We start from the raw sequence: 20,306 nt of genomic DNA on the forward strand, positions 1-20,306 counted from the left end.
CTGCTTTACAGAGGACCTAGCACCTCTCGCCTTCCCCATGACTTTGTATTTTTCAAGCATCCCTCTCTCTTCCATTATTTTTTTCTTCATCTCCATGGCATCATTGTTTTTAGCATATCACTCCTGATATCCTTTATCTTCATAGAAAACATCGCCCTCACTGCATAGATCTTCCCGGTACCCCAGTCAGTTTTCTCAGTCATCTGCTATATTCATGAAAGCCAACTCAGTCACAGACTCTACTTCCTACATTACCTAGCCTGTTCCATCCTGGCTCCTGGCTTCATCACTATAGAGACACTGCTCTTGACAAAGAATCCAGACTGCCAAAATAAGTGGGCATTCCACTTTCCCCCTCACATTTCCTTTCCTGAAAGTCCATTCCCCACCCCCACCCCCACCCCCAGGTTACCTCTAACTCTGAGAACTCCCTCAGGCTCCAGTCACAGACTCAATTAATCAACTTAATACCATTCCCACAGTTTCTACCTTGGCAAGTAGGAAGTACAGAGCATCACCTGCATGTTACCTATGACTTGGCCAGTATTAAGGACATCAATTTCTGTGTGAGTTAAGATACTGAAGGCTCAGGTTATTTGCCTGATTCTGTTTTAACAACAGAACAAACCAGAGTAATTGCTTTCTTAAAGACTCTTATTTTGTTTGTCACATAATTATGTGTATGTGTCTCTGTATATGTGTGCCAGTGCCAGAGGTATTGGGTACCCTGGAGCTAATGTTATAGGTAGTGGTGAGCTGCTTGACCTGGGTGCCAGTAACCAAACTGAGGTCCTCTGAAAGACATGCAAGTGCTCTTAACAACTGGGCCAGTGCTCTAGCCCCTGTTTGTCATATTATAAATAGTAGCTATTATATACAAACACACATATACATATATACATATATCATAAATACATACATACATACAGTGAGAGAACAAGAGGGAAAAGAAGGGGAGAGAAGGGAATAGCTAACAAAGGTTCTATATTGTTTCATTGATGAATTTAGAGTTTTCCAGACCTTGCTTTGATTGACATCACAAAACAACCAGAGTTTATTTTAAACTTGGATAGTAAATGATTCAAGGAGGAGGTCCCCTTCAGTCACAGTCATAGGGAAGGGGACTGGGGTGAAAGCTGGAGGGAGGGAGGATGCACAGGATGGGATAGCAATTGAGATGTAATATGAATGATTTTATTTTTCAATAAAAAATAGTATCATTAAAAAGAAGAAAAAAAGAAAATCTGGTTTGGAGAGAAATCTCAATATGCTTCCAATTCAACTCATCTATTAGAATTTGGGTGTTCAACATAGATGTGCATACATATGCATATTCTATATGTTAAAAGAAAAAATAAAATAATTTAACATAAAAACAATAAAAGAAACAAGGGCTAAAAACTTAAGATCACAGAAGGACAATTTAATGCTGTTTTCATTCAGTAGTGGTAATGAAGTATTTACAGAGACAAATTAGCATTTTTTTCTATTTGGTTTTGTTTCTTTGTTTGAAAATAAGCTCATTAATAAGACTGCTAACTACATAGTTTCATTGATACTATTATTTAACATGGACCTGATGTGACCTCACCATCTATATCAACAACAAATCATCTTGTCCAGGACAGAGGTAAACCCTGTGTTTCTTTCATTCATCTCACTTCTGATTCATAAGTCAGCCAAGTATTAAAAATGAGCAAAAGATGGACTAGCTACCTGTGAGTAAAGTCTTTCTCATCTCCCAGCTGACCGTGGTACAAGTGATTTCACTTCTCTGAAAGTCAGCATATTCATCTGTAATTTGGACAACCAAATAAAACCTATTCAGAATGATGTTGGGTTTATGTAAGTCTTATAAGAGGCATTCAAAGTGCTGGGTATTTAGATATTCAAAAACTTGGCTCATTTTCCTCCTTCCTATCTAAATGCAGAACATCCAAGTCTGGGCACCTTCACTGTACTTTGTCTCTTACCTTCATCTATGATTATATGTTCCCAGCACCATGCCAGATAGTAGCAAGATCAGGGGGATACCTGGAAGTGGATCTTAAAATGGAGGACCAGATGATACTTGAGGCAAATGCAAGGTTATTTCTGCTAGTCAGGCTTTCCCCTGGAAGAAGCACTGTCCAGCCTTCTAGAACATGAGATTCACAAGCTGTGCAGTAATACGATATGCTCTGAATTACCTCACTATTCACATCAGCACAGGGATGTGATGTTATCCTCCCAGCCCAGGAGTCTGTCTCCATCAGTGGATCCAAAGGCACCAGTTTTAAAGATTTAGTAACCTTGGAAAATGTTTTTCTTCTCCCTCCTGTATGTAATAAGTCAGGGGCAAACAGAGGGTGTAACCATTATTTATTGCTGGTTCCTTCTGCCTTTGTTTAGTTAAGAGCATTTGGTCTTGATAACATGAATTAAGATCTTGTTTTAGTTACTGTTGACACTGTATTCTATGGTGCAATTTAATAACTTGACCAAACTTTTAAATTATAAACTATTTTTGTATCCTTAACCCAAATCATTCTCTCTTTGATAGCAATAACGACTGTTTATCTTCTAAGGAAAGCTAATTTCACTTTATTCTGGCATATCAAATACTTCTAAATGATTAAAAACTCATATTTATTATGACTTGCCAGTCATTTCCAATGAAGAAAAGCAATTTTCAAGCTCCTCTTTTCAGTTTGAAATTTGTCTAAATGTGGAGAGATGACTGGTGATATGAAGCCGAAGAAAATAAGGATTCATCTTTTTCTGAGAGTAGTTTCTCACTCTTGATGTGTACACAAATGGTAACAACAAATACCAGGCCCAATTCTCCTAGATCCACTCAGGAAATCTGGAAGCTCTGTTTGTTTGTCATGTTTTGGAACAATACCACGACCTTCTGCATGACAAGCAAATACGCAACTACTGAACTATATCCCCATAACTGTGGGAAGGGATGAGATTATGAAAATCATACAAAGACAACAAAGAAATAAAATAGATGGAGTTGATTACCTCATTACCTTCCTGTGTCTGTAAGTTGTGACACAGTTAATCACAGTTCTGAACCATGAGTTCCATAAACCGGGAACAGCAAAGAGAAATGTCTCTATCTCAGGTCATCATCTAAGTTTTCCATGTTTGTCTTGGTTCGTATAGCCCTCTACAAATCTAGTGTTCAGCTTTCCGTACCTATGGCATGTTTCACAGGCCCTTTGTTGCACTTGCATTAACTAGCTGTAGAGTTTCAAAGACTCCCAAAGCCAACCACTTGCTTGGTGCTTACTCTCTCTGTAATCATAAACACATCTGTTTATTTTTCTATAAATCTAAATAAGTACTAGAGCCTCAGTGTGTCCAAACATAGCCCAGATATGCACAGGTTTGATGTTGAGGCACAACCCAAAATGGCCATCTTTTGTCTTTTGTTTTGTTTTGGTTTGTGTTGGTTTGTTTTGTTTTGTTTTGTTTTGGTTTGGTTTGTTTTGTTTTGTTTTGGTTTGGTTTGGTTTGGTTTGGTTTGGTTTGGTTTTGGTTTGGTTTTTCAAGACAGAGTTTCTCTGTGGCTCTCCTAGACTCGCTTTGTTGACCAGGCTGGCTTTGAACTCACAGCGATCTGCCTGTCTCTGCCTCCCAAGTGCTGGGATTAAAGGTGTGCACCATGACCTCCAAACTCAAAATGGTCTTCTTTAACTACTATATAGGTGGACTTTTGACCCAATTATGGCTACTCTAGGCCACTATGACTATGACACCTCCCCACTTCCCCACTGTCTACCCTCTAATTTAAGGTCTTGTACTCCTTAAAATTTTCTGAAGTTTATTATAGAAGGTCATTCTGCAATAGAATAAAAATGCACCCGCAAACCCTGAGTGATGAAATCTAATCCTGAACATTAGCATATTTGGAGAGGTCTCTGGGTTACCCTCATAACTAGGGTGACAGTAATTAAAAAGAATACAAAGAGACCCTGTCCTTTGTTGCGTTGGTAAAATTACAGCCAAGACACTGTTATCTAGGAAAACCCCACCAGCCATTAAGTCCCGTTTGGCTTTCCAACCTGAAAAAATGTAAGAAGTAAATCCCTATCATTAATAAGACTTCCAGCCAATGGCATTTTGCTATAGTAGCCTAAACAAACTAAAACACATCCTCATCCTTCGTGACAGACTCTATAGGGAAAATAATCTATTTGCTGATTCCCTGAGGATTAATGTTTTAAGTACTATTCATTGCCAGTAAGGTCTGGCTTAGGCAATCACACATTGTCTGCTACTTTAGAAAATTATCTATTATTGTTTCTAAATGTAATATATTTTTTCAGAGTAAACATTTCTTCAGTTGTGTTTCTAGTCAGGTTTGAGGGGAGCGCAAATTCTGGAACAGACTTTGTAACAAAATCATAGTTTCTTGAAATGTCACTTTTTAAAATATAAAATAAGGAGGTTGAGTAAATGTCTTAACAGTTAAGAGCAACGACTGCTCTTTCAGAAGTCCAGGGTTCTATTACCAGCACCCACATAGTAATTATTAACCACTTGTTGTAACTCAAGTTCCAGAAGATCTGAGACCTCCTCGCTTCTGTGGGCATTGCGTGCATAAGGTACACAAAGATACATGCAGGTAAAACATCCAAAACACATCAAATAACAAACAAATCTAAAAGACATTTGTAAAGAAAAGGATACTATACTTCCTACCATATTTAACCTGTGCATTTTAAGACAGGCGGGTGGTTTGTCCTCAATCACTGCTAGTTTTTCTCATGCTGACTTATAACATCTCAGGACCACCTGCCTGGTCAGGGGTGGCACTGGCCCACAGTTAGCTGGGTACTCCCACATCATTCAACAGTCAAGAAAGAACACCACAGTCTTGGCTACAGGCAAATCTTACTGAGGCCTTTCCCCAAATGACTCTAGTCAGCGTAAAGTTGACATAAAACTGACCAAGACGGGATTTATTTTCTTCATTAATAAAAGAATGATAAAACTTACAAGCTGGTAGGATTTCATTTTGTATCATCTATTTAGAAGATCTTGAAGAAAATATGGAACATAAGATCTTGAATTAAGAATGTGAAACATGTGGACTAGAGAGATGGCTCAGTAGTAAAGTGCTTACTATGAGACGGCTTGGTAGTAAAATGCTTACTATGAGACGGCTCGGTAGTAAAGTGCTTACTATGAGACGGCTTGGTAGTAAAGTGCTTACTATGAGATGGCTCAGTAGTAAAGTGCTTACTATGAGATGGCTCAGTAGTAAAGTGCTTACTATGAGACGGCTCAGTAGTAAAGTGCTTACTCTGCAAGCATGAGGGCCTGAGTTCAGATCCTCAGAAACATGTAGAAGCCAGATGCTATAGCAGGTGACGGTGAGCATGGTAGTCCTTCAGCCAGAGACATGGTGTCTGCAAGCTCACAAGCCAGCCATCTTGGCATCATTCACAGCAATGAACAAGATAACCTATCTCCAACAAGGTGAAAGGCAAGCATCAACACTTGAGATTGTGTTCTGACCTCTACACACACTGTGGCACTCATGCGCACTTATGCATGCATATGCGCACACATGCACAATCATACGTCCATTACATAAGAACACATAAAATAATATTAAAATGATAATTAATTAATATTGTGTATATGGTTTCAATTCATTGACCTCATATCTGAAAATTATATCATTTGTTCATGAGTCCAGTTGATTGCTTTACTCACTGACTTAACCAATCTTACCAAATAATTTAGCAGATTAACAATACAATTGAGGTATGCTTGGTACACTTGAAATATGTTCATATGGTATTATTCAATTTGTGCATATTTGACATACATGAAGCACCATGCACCTTGAGTTTTCAGACAAGGTTAGGTCTCTTTTCTTTTACTCTATAGAATATCTTTTAGTTATTCCAGTTTCATGCACACAAACTGTGAATTTTGATCATGATCACTCCCAACTTCCACCCTCATTCCCACTCCCTTCAAGAGCCCCAACTCCTGCTCCCAGTCCCTCCAAAGATCCCCAATACTCCCCCTCTACCCTTAGTGTCCTCTTGTGTTCTGTTAAAGACGCACTGAGTCCAATTACTGCTGCCTGTTAGAATGTTGACGGAGATTAGTGACTTGATTTTATACAGGTAACCATGGCAGCGGTGAGCTTATGTGTGAGATGGCCATGTCATGTCCCCAAAACAGTATGCTGTAGCACTTCTTTCCATCCTCTGGCTCTTACTTTCTTTCTACCCCTCTTCCACTATGTTTGATGTGGGGTCTCTTTCTTTATTGCCCTGGGGTTTTCCTTTTTAGCTAGGCTAGCTGGTCAGCCAGCCCTGGGGATTCTTTGTCTCTGCCCTCTCCTCTACCCAACCCTAATGCTGGAGTTATGGGTGCATGTTGCTAGGACACTGGGGATCGTGGTGCTCATGTCCCCATGCCTGCATGGGGAGCACTTTATCCACTGAGCTATATCCCAAGCTCTTTCATTATTCCATTTCTAAAGTTATAAGCAGATGAGTCTTTCAGAAGGCTTTCTCACATCCCCTTCTCTTGCATCCTGTGAGGTTTTACCTGTGCAGACTGGTACTATAAAAACAACGGATAGAAAAGATTCCTATTTGCAAGTCTACTGGATAGTAGGGGAGATCATTTCTACCTGTAGTTCCTGTCTGAATTCCCATACTCCAAAAAGAAAAAGGTACACTGAGTAATATAACAATGCCCATAGAAGCAGAAGGATGATGGGCCTCCCACACTTTAGAATCCACCACCTGGGCCACGTGAGTTTGCATAGCAAACAGGAAATAAGGTTGCAGATGAACCAAGATTGCTAATATTCTGACTTTACAGTAAGGTCTCTGGATAATGTGGTGGATCCAACATAACCTTACATGTGAGAGAGGCAGGAAGGGCTATGTGATAGAAGCAGGAACAGATTCAGCTTCCCTGCCTTCAAACATATAGAAACTGGTCATGATCAAGAAATGTAGGCGGCTTCTGCAAGCTAGAGAAAACAAGTCAATAATTTCCCCCTAGATGCCATAGAGGGAAAGCAGTCCTGCTTCTCTGTGCAGCAAAGCCCAGGTCAGACTCCTCAGCTGTAGAACTCTAACACATCTGGGTAGCACTAACCCACTACATTTGTGCTAATTTGATTGCAGCAGTGATGATACAAGACAGTGCCCCACACTTTTTACATCATCAAGCAAGAACTTGAATTCAAAATCAGTTTGACAATTTATTTTTGCATATCCCATATCTTAACAACACTTTAATTGGCCTCCACAATTAAAAGGCCAACTATTCTATGCCAGTTAACCAAACACAATGACCCAATTAAAACCTAAAGCCTGACAGTACAGTAACACATGGATTGCTCCCTCTACTTAAAAAAAAATCTCTCTCAAGAATTCATCTTGACTTATGGATTATGACAAAGTATAAGCATAATAAGGTATATCAGTCAGTGAAAGGAGCTTTGCACTAAACATAGTTCAACTAATAACTGAGAAAGGAAAAACGAATTACATCATTATGTTGCAGTCCATGATAAGAGTAAAAGGCAGGGCATGAGGTGGGGTGGGCTAGGGGTCATAGGTCCTGGTCAGGAATCAGCAAACTTCAGCTAAGGGTAGATCCAGATTATGGCTGTTCCCCACTCTGTCCCCCTGAGAATTAATCGCTACTTATATACTCTTTAAAGATCTAAAAACATCAAACAGGAACTACTAAGGTTTTATAGCACACAAAAGTGATGCAAAATTCAGATTTGGGTATTTGCAAAGAATATTTTATTAGGTACAGTGGTGCCCATGTGTTCCTAGCTTGTGTGCGGCATTTGTCCTATAGCAACAGGATGGAGCAGCTGCAGGAGGCTCCAAGGGAGGCAGAACCCAAAACCTTTGCTTTCTTTCTTTGGTTCTTTTTCTAAGCAATGGGCTTTGGTTGCAGCTAACCCACAAACCAGGAAGCATATGGAATGCTCATGAAGCAGTCTCATCAGTAAATGAGATTAAAATTGATTCAGGCTCCTTGTCGCCCAGCCACACTGTGGGGAATAACAACAGAAAGAGAAACACGTGCGATGGCACTATCAGGATGCACTCAGCAGAGCAGAACGTGGGAACCTCCACGGGAAAAGGCTGTTTTCTCTGACAAAATGCCTTTCTAGAGGGGGAAAAAAAAGATCGTGGGGGAAATCTATAGACTAAAGGAATAATTGCGTTATGTCGACTCCAGTTGGGTTTTGAAAGAGACACACTAAGAGTAAAACACTGAATAGCAGGGTGATCAAGGAAATCTAATGATAAGTTCTGCTCATCCTCAGGGCAGTGGTTCCTGAACTTTCTAAAGCTGCCACCCTTTAATCCAATTCCTCATGTTGCATTGACCCCCCCCCCAACCATAAAATAATTTTCGTTGCTACTTTATAACTGTAATTTTGCTACTGTTATGAATCACAGTGTTAACTTTGATATGCAGGATATCTGATATGTGTCCCTAAAGGGGTCATAACCCAGAGGTTGAGAGCTGCTGCCCTAGGGTGTTCAGAGTGTGACTCGGTAGCAGAGCACGGGACGCACAGGCACAAGATGCCGGGTTGACTGCCCCACACCCAAAGGAGTAAATGAATACCATTCCTCTTTCACATAATATCTAGCTGAAGTGACATAATAGCTAAGATTTGCTTGTCAATTCTCTATTATGGAGGGAAGAAATGAAATATGGGATATTGGCTGAAATTAAGTTATAGGATTATTATAATAGTCTTTTTATTTGTATATGTTGGAAATTTCCCATATTTTTCAAAAGCATTATTTCCCAAAGGCCTTGCTTGAGCTGCATAAGGAGAATAACTTTATAACCACAATCCTTCTCAAAGTAAAAAGAGACCAATAAAAAAAATCTCAAAAACAAAGGGTGTCCTATATTTCCATATTGCTTAAGTTTCATAATTTAGTTGCAAAAATTCCAATAAGATTAACTTCAGCAAAGACACAGAAGGACATTTCAGTGGTTGAGATCCGCTGTGGACAATCACCACGTTGGGCCCGCTTTCATTGTCAAGGTGCTTTGCTAACCCCAAGTCCAGCACAGTCCTTTCTCATATTACATTCCATCTATTGTCAACAACATTCTAACTTCCGACGCACTGAAGACTACAAACGGCCCTTCCTGCCAAAGGGGGTGCTGCGGCTTCTCATATCTCGAGTTAAGACCAGCAATGAGTTAAGGGACTGCTCCCATGCAGTGATCTCACTCATGTAGTGAGTGCTCCACATCAGTGTATGTGTCATTCATTCTCACTCATGTAGTGAGTGCTCCACATCAGTGTATGTGTCATTCATTCTCACTCATGTAGTGAGTGCTCCACATCAGTGTATGTGTCATTCATTCTCACTCATGTAGTGAGTGCTCCACATCAGTGTATGTGTCATTCATTCTCACTCATGTAGTGAGTGCTCCACATCAGTGTATGTGTCATTCATTCTCACTCATGTAGTGAGTGCTCCACATCAGTGTATATGTCATTCATTCTCACTCATGTAGTGAGTGCTCCCATGCAGTGTATATGTCATTCATTCTCACTCATGTAGTGAGTGCTCCACATCAGTGTATGTGTCATTCATTCTCACTCATGTAGTGAGTGCTCCACATCAGTGTATGTGTCATTCATTCTCACTCATGTAGTGAGTGCTCCACATCAGTGTATGTGTCATTCAGTCTCACCCAGAAGTACCTACTGCCATCGTCCTTTCATAATAACTGAGAAACGGAAACATGAAGTTGCAAAAGCAGTGAAGCTACTGAGCCAGGCTAGACATCATTAGAGTACATTTCAATGATAACGGCCTTAAAACAAGGCCGACAGTGCACAACTTCAGCCTCTTGAAAAGTTTTGACCCAACTAAGAGGTTGAGAACTGACTAAGCTCAACCAGTCTGTGTCTGGGCTCTGCATCTCGCAAGTGAGAGGCCAACGATACAACGAAAAGGGCTTCCACTCAATATTGTTTAAACCAGGGAAGTTAATTGGTTATCAAAATAATTAACATAATGCTACCAGTAAGAAATGAAAGGAATACAAATTTATGGTTTCAACATGTACTTGAAAAATAAAAACAAAATTCTACCCTGTAAAATACCTGCACAGAGTAGCATAACATATCTAAGAAAACAATGTTGAGTAGAGAAGGCAAATGGCAAATGAAAATCCATGGCAGAACACAGATCCAAAGAAATGCCAAGCAGATGAAGCCATAGCGTCTATGTAACTTTTTAACTCTACAGATGGATACTAGAGGTGCATCTTTAATTGGGATGAAAGAACAAATGTTGATTTTAGCAACTTTCACAACAAGAGAGAAGAAATCCAGAAAAGGAAAAATGGGCATTTTATCTGTATCTACAATATTTAGTTTTTTTTAAAGATATCAAGAAAAAATAGAAAATTTTTACTTTTTGTTGAGTGTGTTTGGCCAATAAGGATGCCTGAATACCTTCTTATGGAGATTACTTATGATTTCTCTTTCTTTCTTTCTTTCTTTCTTTCTTTCTTTCTTTTCTTTCTTTCTTTCTTGTTTTGTTTTTGTTTGAATGGGTAATAGCTTAAAAGCCAAAGAGACCTGTAAAAGGGCTTTCACTGAATAGTGCTCTCTTAAGAAAACAGAGTGCCTTGGTGACTCATAAACTCAGTAAGAAAGGAAGAGGAAGTCTTAATAACTCGTGAGAAGAGGCATAAGATACCACTGTCCTTGGGCTGCGCAGCTAACAACGAACTGACAGCATTCCAGTTTCCTGTATCAGCCAGCTCAATTCCAAAGGTAGCACAGTGTTTACTAAAATAAATACGGCCTTACTGCCCAAGTTGAGATGACCTGTTTCAGATCAGATCTTTTGGGCAACGTTCTTATTCAATACAGCTCTCAATCTAAAATATCATTGTTATAAAGTTCATTTCCAAAAAGACCCAGAAAAAAAATCAACTTTCCAGAAGGAGAAAAAAATATAGGTGGTTATTACCATGAATGCCTTTCCCTTTTTTGGATTAATTTATGGTTTAAACACTGGTGTTCTAGAGAGAAGGTTTTAATGAATATGCAACTGTAACACAGAGCTCTTGCTATGCTGTACACGGTTTGTCATGTTACCTCTCAATTTTAGACATCCATCATCTCCAGGACATCAAGATGGTTCTCCCTTTATTAAAGCTTGGGCGAGTCCCAACATCCCTTAACCTATCTCAGAAGGTCAGAGAGATACATGAACTGATAATTGGTTGATCTCTGAATCATTCATAAAAGGTTCCACGAATAAACATCTTATTACATGACAACCTCTGAACTTATTCATCAATGGTCCAGACTAAATATATTCTAAGTTAAGATACAAGTATCAGCTCTGTGATCTCATCCTACCAAGCAAGTCCACGAGCATGAAGGGAATCAGAGCTAGACCTATCATTTTAAAAAGTAAATTTGCAATGCTCTTTTAAGATAATGCCCTCTGCCCGACTCCTACAGAAGAATACTGTAGTTATCTGTCTCCTGTTCTTCATTCCTCCCTACCTAAAAAAGAAAATTGTAATAATAAAATAAGGATAAATACAACACATTTCCTCTATTTTCTTTTGAGATGTAAAGCCAAGGGACTAAAATCTCCTTCACATTAGCTAAAAACTATTACTGTAGTGGCTGAAAACATGTTTTTGTTTTGATCCAGTGGTGGGATGTGAGACAGACTTGTGTAAGCATGTGTTGTGTTTTTTCTGCTGAAAACAGATGTGAGAGAACAGGTGATGTTTACCTACTGGAAAAGCAACTGCCTCTTGCGGGGCATGGTCTTTGCCAACTGATAAACATCCTAGCTATACATACATATGCAAAACAAGAAGTGGGGCTTTTTGGTCTTGGCTGTTTCATTACTGCGCTTCGACATGCTCCTAGAGAGAACCACTCCAACAAATGCTTTGAGGTCCTGGGCTCCAGCTGCTGCTCTGAATTCCAGAGCTGGACTGAGGTTGCAGTCAGTTTTGTTGAATTGGTGATCTGCTATTTAACAGGTCTGTTGGAATCCTGCAGACTATGCCGGCGGAATCATTCCAAGGAACCGAGCCTAAAAAGGTCTACTTTTCCTGTTCCCATTAACCTCTTTTCTCTCCTATTCCAGTGTAGGTGAGTTGGAAGGGAGGTATAAACATTAAAGAACCCCCAAAATTCAAAGCCTACATATTACTTTTCTTTTTGATATTGTTAATTGATTGGCTTATCATGAAGCAAACACTGGGTGGTTTACTTAACTGTGCTAGGCACTGTTCAAGGCCCTTTGCTATATCACTAAACAACACAGGACTTGCACTCCAGGGGTAATAAGCAAAGAAAGTCATTTAGTGGGAAGTAAGAAAACAGTAGCGCACACACTTGGTGGCCCTCCACGCAGACAGGACTACAGTGTGATTGGTCTTGGTGTTATTTCACACCACTCAGCATCTGTTTCCATGGCTCAATTAAAATTAGTGTTAGGAAGATGTCATTACTTTCTTCCTAATTGATAAACCCAAGTGAGTTTCTCTTCCTCTTAAAATCTAGTCACCATGTCAATGAAGCTTTGGTCCTGACTTCCTCACCCCACACTTAAGGAGCCATGGACTGTTTAACTTTGCTCCATGGTCTCTGGCTATAAAGTTAGACTGTACCCTCCATCAGTTGCTTTGCATATCTCCTTTGTGTGGATTAAACTTAGTGCTATTAGAGAAACTGCCCAGGACCTACCAAGTGCCTGTCTTACTTAGGGTTCTGTTGTTGTGACAAACATCATGCCAAAAAGCAACTTGTGAAGAAAAGGGCTTGTTTCATCTTACAGATTACAGTTCATCATGAAGGGAAGTCAGATCAAGAGCTAAAGACAAGAATCAGGAGGCAGAAACTGAGGCAGTGGCCATGGAGGAGGAACACTGTTTACTGGCTTGCTTTCCAGGGCTCACTCAGCTTTGTTTTATACGTTCCAGGACTACCTATCCTGCTCCAGTGTGATAGCACCCACAGTGGGCTGGGCCCCTTGAGACCTCCTCTCAATCATTGATGAAGAAAACACTTCCACAGACTCCCATGTGGATCAGTCTGATGGAGGCAGTGCCGGACTTGAGCTTCTCTCTTCCCAGATGACTCTAGCATGTAATAAGTTGGCAAAAAAAAACACTAGTTAGCATAATATCTAACACTTCTATGTGCTTGACAAACATTGGGCAGACTCTTCTCTTTTTAGCGTGTGCGTGAGTGCATGCGTGTATGTGTGTGTGTGTGTGTGTGTGTGTGTGTGTGTGTATGTGTGTGTGTGCGCGTGTGTGTAGCCAAAGTCCAGGAAAAGGTGATAGATTTCTTGGAGCTGGAGGTACAGGCCTGAAGCAATCTGACCTGGGTGCTGGGATCTGAACTCAGGACTTCTGGAAGAGCAGCAAGCGTCCTTAGCTACTGAGTCATCTCTTCAACTCCTAAAGTAATTTTTCAAACTTATTTGAATTTTTTCATTTTTTGCTCTCCCAGCTCTCCTTTGCCTTTTCAAATGAAAAAGAAGAAGTCAATACATCCAGCTGGTCTAACCAAATGAATATAATGGCTCGTTTACTATTTATAAATAATTTTTAGTGATTCAATTGCTTTTTTAAAAAAAAATCAGTAAACAGTGGCAGGAGAAACTGTTCTGGTGTATTTTAGAATTGAAAACAAATTAAAAATTATCACCATGCAAGGATATTCTCCCTAAAACTTGTTTGAATTGCTTTCTTCCTAATACGTTTGTCACCCTCAAAGATACAACTGAACTTTTATTCACATTGATAATGGTGGTGGTGGTGGTGGTGATGATGGTGATGACAGGGGAAAAGTGCATTCACTGTTTTGCTATTTATTCAAAAGTAGCATTTCTAAAACACTTAAACAAGGTAGACCATTGTTATTAAATGGACTTCTCTCCATCCAAAAAAAAAAAATCACAGTAGCAAGAAAATGCAATTGTATTCCTGAACAATACTACTCTGCTCCCTTTTTCAGTTTTAACAGAATGAGGAAAAGGCAGTATACAGAAATCAGCCTGTCAAGAAATGGTTTACTCTGGAATGGACCAGCGCTACAGGAGATTCATCCACTTACTCCAAGAGAGCCCTTTGTATAACGAGAACAAACCATTAAAGGCTTAATGATACTGTGATGGCGCAGGAGATGCTGAAAGAGAAACAAGGATATTCTGCTCACCCAGTGGCAGTTATTCTACTGCAAGCATGGCCTGACCATCCACACAGTTGAGAGTGGGGTTTTTCTGACTTCATCCCTGCCTCTCTCTTGGCCTTTCTTTACTTAATTCACAACATTAGCAAATCTAGCTGTTGAGCAACTCTGCCCTTTAGACATGATGTGATGACATGGTCTTGCCACTTGGATGTTAGAGAAGCTGAGATTATGCACAGATACTCTAACAAAGTCACAAAGTCAGGTCTGTTAACATTTCCCTGGAAGAGAACAAAATGCAAGATAGTTCATGAGTCAAAAGAAGACCTTTACTTCCCCAAGGATATATAAGCAAGTTGATGGTTGCTGAAGATGGAGAATATTATTTGGTCATGTGGTTGCCTATAAGTTGTTCATGCATCTATAAACACATGCAGTTAAATTCCTTGCCTAACCAAGCTAAACTTGGGTGGAATTGCTTTCTTCGTCTCTTGCAGCTACCACATTGGGGATGGATAGACTTTTTTTTTTTTGTATTTGGAGACAGGAAACATCAAGTAATATTTGCTTTGGGTAACAAGAGCTAGAAGGCATCTACTGGGCCCAAGAGGAGGATATTCGTATCAGCAGTGGTGCCAGGCTTGTACACAGATACCCCCTGTACACACAGCACCTCAAGTCTAAGCCCTGGCAGGAAGAGTGTATTCAGTACCCAGCTGAAATTCATTTGCCTGCTCTGGAGCACTGCTGTTCCCTATGCTCACTGCCTGCACACTCTCAGTTGCCTACTTCTCCGCATAAGGTGTGATGCTAAGTGGTTGGCACCTGCTGATAAGGGCAATTATAGCATTAGTGGAAGCAAATATGCCATCCGAGGTTGAAAAACAACTCTAATTACAGCTACTCCATCAGTTTACTCCCTCAAATGGTTCTTGTCCCTTTAACACAGAGCTTACTCAGAGATTAAATTAAATCTGCATCTATTTGAAAACAAGCCTTTAAATAGTTATGGGACTAGAGGAAATCACCTCTTTAATATTGCATGCATGCTGAGGTGAGTATCTTATATTGTCAACACCAAGCTGTAGTTGATAGATTATATTTTGAATGGTTTCCATGAATTTCTGTGCAAGTACAATAAAAATTAATAACAGTAAGAGCAAACACACTATTTCAAGGAAGAATGCAGTGTAGGTCTTATAGAATTACCATGAAGATGTTCTTAAATTATCTTTATACATATAGACCACTTTGACAGAAATACAATTTAAAAAGCTAATACTCAAAAACCTAATGTGATACCTCCAAATGCAAACACATAACTTCACCCTAACAAATAAACAATACAATTGCAATGAAATTTGTCTACTTTTATTTTAAACAGCTTTCAATTAAAAAAATGATACCACCTTATTTCAGAGAAAAGTGATTTATAAAGAATGCATGTTACTAAATATTACTTCACTGTATCAGAATTACATGAGTTAGGTATCTGAGTATGAAAGCAACATGAATTCATAAACCTTCTGCTTAAAGCTATGAAGCTGAAAAAGGAGAGAGAGAGAGAGAGAGAGAGAGAGAGAGAGAGAGAGAGAGAGGGAAATATTTCTTAAATGACATAAGAACAACAAAGACTGGCTTGTTACACATATTACTGTCGTGGCCCAGAGTCTCAGAGCAAGCATGACCATGAAATGCCACCAGCCACACCATCAAAGATTCTAGATAGCTGTTGTCAGGGATGGATGGCCCACACCCTCCTACTCCAGGCTTCCCATACGCCATAGCACCTCCTCATCACAAAAGCAAAGGCCAGAAATATAACTTTTGACTCCTATTGCTGGCATCCTGATTGTGATGCCAGCACTCAACTTCCAAGAAAAATCCTTCCAAATTTGGAGGTGAATTAATGGGAAATCTAACAAAATTGATTCAAGCAAATCTTCCCTTAACTTCACACACAAAAACACTATAGCTCAGGTCATAGAGAAAAGCTCCTCTTGAAATCCAGGAACAGTGTTTCTCAATCTTTGTGTTGTAAGCCTTTGAGAGTCACATATCAGATATCCTGTATATCAGATAGTTATGATTCATAAGAGCAGCAAATTACAGTTATGAAGTAGGATGAAAATAATGTTTTAGTTGTGGGTTACCACAACATGAGGGACTGTATTAAAGGATCACAGCATTAGGAAGGTTGAGAACCACTGTCCTAGAATGTGACAGAGTTTCCTTGTGGGAGTAAATAATTTCCACATCCAGGAGATACACCTGTCTTCAAAGTAAAAATAAAATAAAAATAACAACAAAGCCTTTCTTGTTTGGGTGAAGTTAGAGGTCCTTACATCACCTGAATAACTTTAATCAAAAGTTATTTCAAAGATTGGACATAAAATACCATGGTTTACTTTAACAAAACCACTATATGATCATTTCATGGTCTCAGAAAAACAAAGAGTGGCAACAAAACCTCTTGTTCAATAATTAACCAAATTCATCCATGTTCATCTTGTCTGTTTTCAAAATAAAGAATAAAACCTTTATATGTCTTTTAATCAGGATGAATGCCACATTATTTCTGAATATAGCCCACAGGGAATCCAACCCACAGCCATGTCAAAGAACATCTTATTCACTTGTCAGAACAACAAAAGACATTATTTAAGTTAGCTGTGATTTACAAGCTACTTTTCTGAAATAAAATACAATGAAAGTTGAAAACACTACTAGATCACCTTAAATTATAGGAAAACCATCTTACCTTGAAGGTTAGAAATTTTTCATGAAGATGTACCCTAAAAGCATTATCATTCTCTTGTTCCTGTGTTTCTGTGAATCCGTTGAATGTCTCAATAGCTAATGAAGTCAAAGAAGTCTCTATCAACAACTAATGAGATCAAACCAGGAATGGCAACTAAGCTCTCAGGGCTAAGAATGATAAATGCTCATTTTCTTTGGAGATTTTTTTCATCTGATAATTAAATTTTAGATAAGAGACTTATTTTTGGAGTTTTAGAAAAAAAATCAATATTGAATTTGCCATGAAATGGGAGGGAAAAATGGGCTTAAAGCTGTTTTTTAACTGAATTGTTAATGTTTCAATTAACAAGTATCAAAGAGAAATACTGCACACCAACTGTCCTTAGCAAACAGGAGGACTTGGTTACTTTTCCAGATGTTTCTGGTTGTCATGGTATCATAGTATGCCCTCCCTCGCACACATTTTTATTCAAGGCAATAACCTCTGAGACATTTATCCTCACAACAGAGTTAAAATAAGATTTTGTAGAGCCCTGATAAAGGCTGTTCACACACCTGTTGAACAAAATCAAAGACACAATATAAAAGCTACATCGAATAGTGTTTATATGTTTTGCAAGGAGATAAACATAATTCTTAGTTTATATAAGTGATAAAAGGTCATTGTTCTTTTTTCACAGAATTTATTACAGAAGTCTGCTTTCAGGTGCTTTTAAAATATTTTCAAGTCTGCATTTCTAACAGAGTATTTTGTGCCTGAAATAAAATTAATTGCATGTATGTATACTATGTCTGTATTTAGATTAAAAAAATACTTGCCCACAAAATACATCAAACATTTGATTGAAATTCTCAAATGTATTGGTGTTTTTTGTCACTTATTTTTGTAAACAAGGAAACAAAATAAATAGGTCATACTTTCATTATGGGAACTGCTGTGTTTACACATGCTACTTTTCTGGGTAAATTTTATCCTTTAGTGCAACTCCTGAAAACTAGAGCAAGATAATACTGCTCTTACTTGATTCCATGGTATGAGCTATCCTTTTTTTTTTAATTCAAATTCTATTCATTATGTAAAATCTGCATGATGCCTTTGAAAACATAGAAACACACATGCTGATTTTCCTAAGGATGCTTTGGAAGTTAAAAGCAGTGTTTCCTTCTTACCCATGAGCAACAGGAGGCCCATAGAACTGTCTTTTAGAACAGATCTCTCTCTCTCTCTCTCTCTCTCTCTCTCTCTCTCTCTCTCTCTCTCTCATGATGGAAAATTGAATATTTGAATACTATAAATGAGAACGCTACAAAAGTTTTCATCAATTGTACACAGTGATGTGTTAATTTCACATGAGTGCTTTTATTGCACTATTCAGATACCGAAGAGGCACTGACACATGGGAAAACTGCTTTCTGAATGTCGCACATGTTAAACCAGAGACGTATAAGCACCTGGGCTGTTCTTGCTATTCTCTACATGCAAATGACATTTTGCAAACAATTAAACCCATCCATTAAGACAGTGGAGGTGTGAGATAGAAACAGCAAATTTTAATAGAGTAAAAATACAACATGCTCTTCCTATTATGTATCCATTCCACCGATGTTAAGTGAGTTTGAACATAGGACATGGGCAGGCCAGAGGGCTACACTTCAGTCCCAGGATGCAGTCCCACAACTCACACACTCTGTAAATCACGAAACTATATTGACCTGACTGGAAGCTCCTCTCCTCTATAACTCTCTTCCCGTTCCTGTACAGATATAAGACATGTAAGGAGACCCTATTCTGCCCAAAGAGAGGGGAGGCGTCCCTTAGGGGCCGAGGGGGTGGGGGGCCGGGAAGGCGATGCTGCTCAAAACCCAACACTTTTTTCTGTAACTGGCTCCACAAGTTCCCAGGCTCTAATGCCAGGAGAGCAAGTTCAGCACCGCGGACAGGGCTCCTTACACCAAGAGAGGAAGGCTGCTAGGCTGCCGGCACTCCCCTACTCCACTCACCGGTGTCTGCTGCGCTGGCAGTCCCGAGCGCTTGGTGGACCCCTGCTTGGAACTTAACCTTTTCCACGACTCCGCAAACCTGCCCCGGCTGGCGCTGCGGCTGCGCCTGCGGCTCTCCGCGCTGTCCTCGCGATCCGAGCAGCCACGCTCCATCTCACCCGCGTCCCTCCACTTCTTGCCCATTCTTAGCCGTCTTGGCCGGGCCGGAGAGGCGGCCCGCGCCCTGGGCAATGCTTGCTGAAGCTTGCTCTCAGCACTCAACTGCGAAGCCTTCGTCTGGTGGGCTCCTACTGGAGCCCGGAGCTCCGCACCGCCGCCCGCAGGCTGCGCTTGCGCCCGCGATTGGCTCAACTGGGGCTGGGGTTGCGAGCGCCACCTGCGCCCCAGACCGTTTCTTTATGCACCCCCAAATTGCTTTGTACCTGTAGCCACCGCCTTCCCTGTGGCGGAGTGGGGGGGAGCAAGCAGGGGGCGAGGGGGCGGCCGACGCCTGGAGCTGTAGACGCGCTGCTCTGGGAGTTTCTGCAGTCACCGAGCCCCGCCCAGTTTGTAGGCCCTAGGGACCTGGGAGCAGAACCCTAGGTCACCCACTGGTGGATGGGTGGAGACTCCAGTTCTCCAGTTGACTTAGACAAAGAGAGTTAGCTTGGAACTTTTGTCTTCCTTTCTCTTTCTTCCTTTTCATCTATTCACAACAACTGTCTTCAACTATCCTTAGGGAGAGTCCAGCTTCATCTGCCTGTCAGGTGCTGAGCTAATTTCTCCCTCTGTTTGTCAGGCTAGCCTGCTGGGCCTCGGACTTGGCTGCACGTTTAAGTTTCCTGAATAGCTTTTCATTTACACACACACACACACACACACACACACACACACACACACACACACGTAACACAGTAAACGCTGATGTTACTCGGAGGTTCATGTAATTAGCTGGGCTGTGGCCTGGGAATCAGGATACTACAAGCTCTCCTGGAGGCTGGGGCACAGCTCAATGGTGGAATATGAATGCTATGTGCAGCGCCCCAGGTTTGATACCCAGCTTCGTAGAACTGAGGAGGGGGGGAGGGGGCAGAGAGAGAATTCCCCAGTGGATTGACTTTCTTCTCCATCTACAATTAAGCCCAAGGGTCTGTATTATGGAACACTGCTGAGGATTCTGGGAAGAGAAGGGATTGATACTCTTTCAAGGGACTTGTTTTTGTCTCTCTGGTAGGAACAAGTATGGAGTTTACCCTTTCAGTACTGAGGAGGGAGTGTTTATTAGGTTCTGGATGATGTGAGATTCTTTCTCCAATATCGCCCCCTTCTTAAGGGAGTGCTTCCCTCT

At 40.3% G+C, this 20,306-nt stretch overlaps 1 protein-coding gene across 17 annotated transcripts in view; it reads right to left on the reverse strand.

The window, feature by feature from the left end:
• TRPM3 (transient receptor potential cation channel subfamily M member 3) overlaps positions 1-19,257 on the reverse strand; it is an 809,383-nt gene extending 790,126 nt beyond the window's left edge. For 10 of the 17 annotated variants that reach the window (XM_084750058.1, XM_084750055.1, XM_084750056.1 and 7 more), the window contains exon 1: positions 18,980-19,256. In XM_084750058.1, coding sequence (XP_084606184.1) covers positions 18,980-19,162 — 183 coding nt within the window. In that variant the 5' untranslated portion in view covers positions 19,163-19,256. Of the gene's footprint in view, positions 1-18,979 lie in introns of all 17 variants that reach the window. The other 7 variants (XR_014773156.1, XM_084750057.1, XM_084750054.1 and 4 more) reach the window with 3 other exon arrangements.
• Positions 19,258-20,306: the final 1,049 nt, after the last annotated feature.

Source organism: Acomys minous, assembly GCF_964271855.1.
Source record: "Acomys minous genome assembly, chromosome: 2".
NCBI classification, from domain to species: Eukaryota; Metazoa; Chordata; class Mammalia; order Rodentia; family Muridae; genus Acomys; species Acomys minous.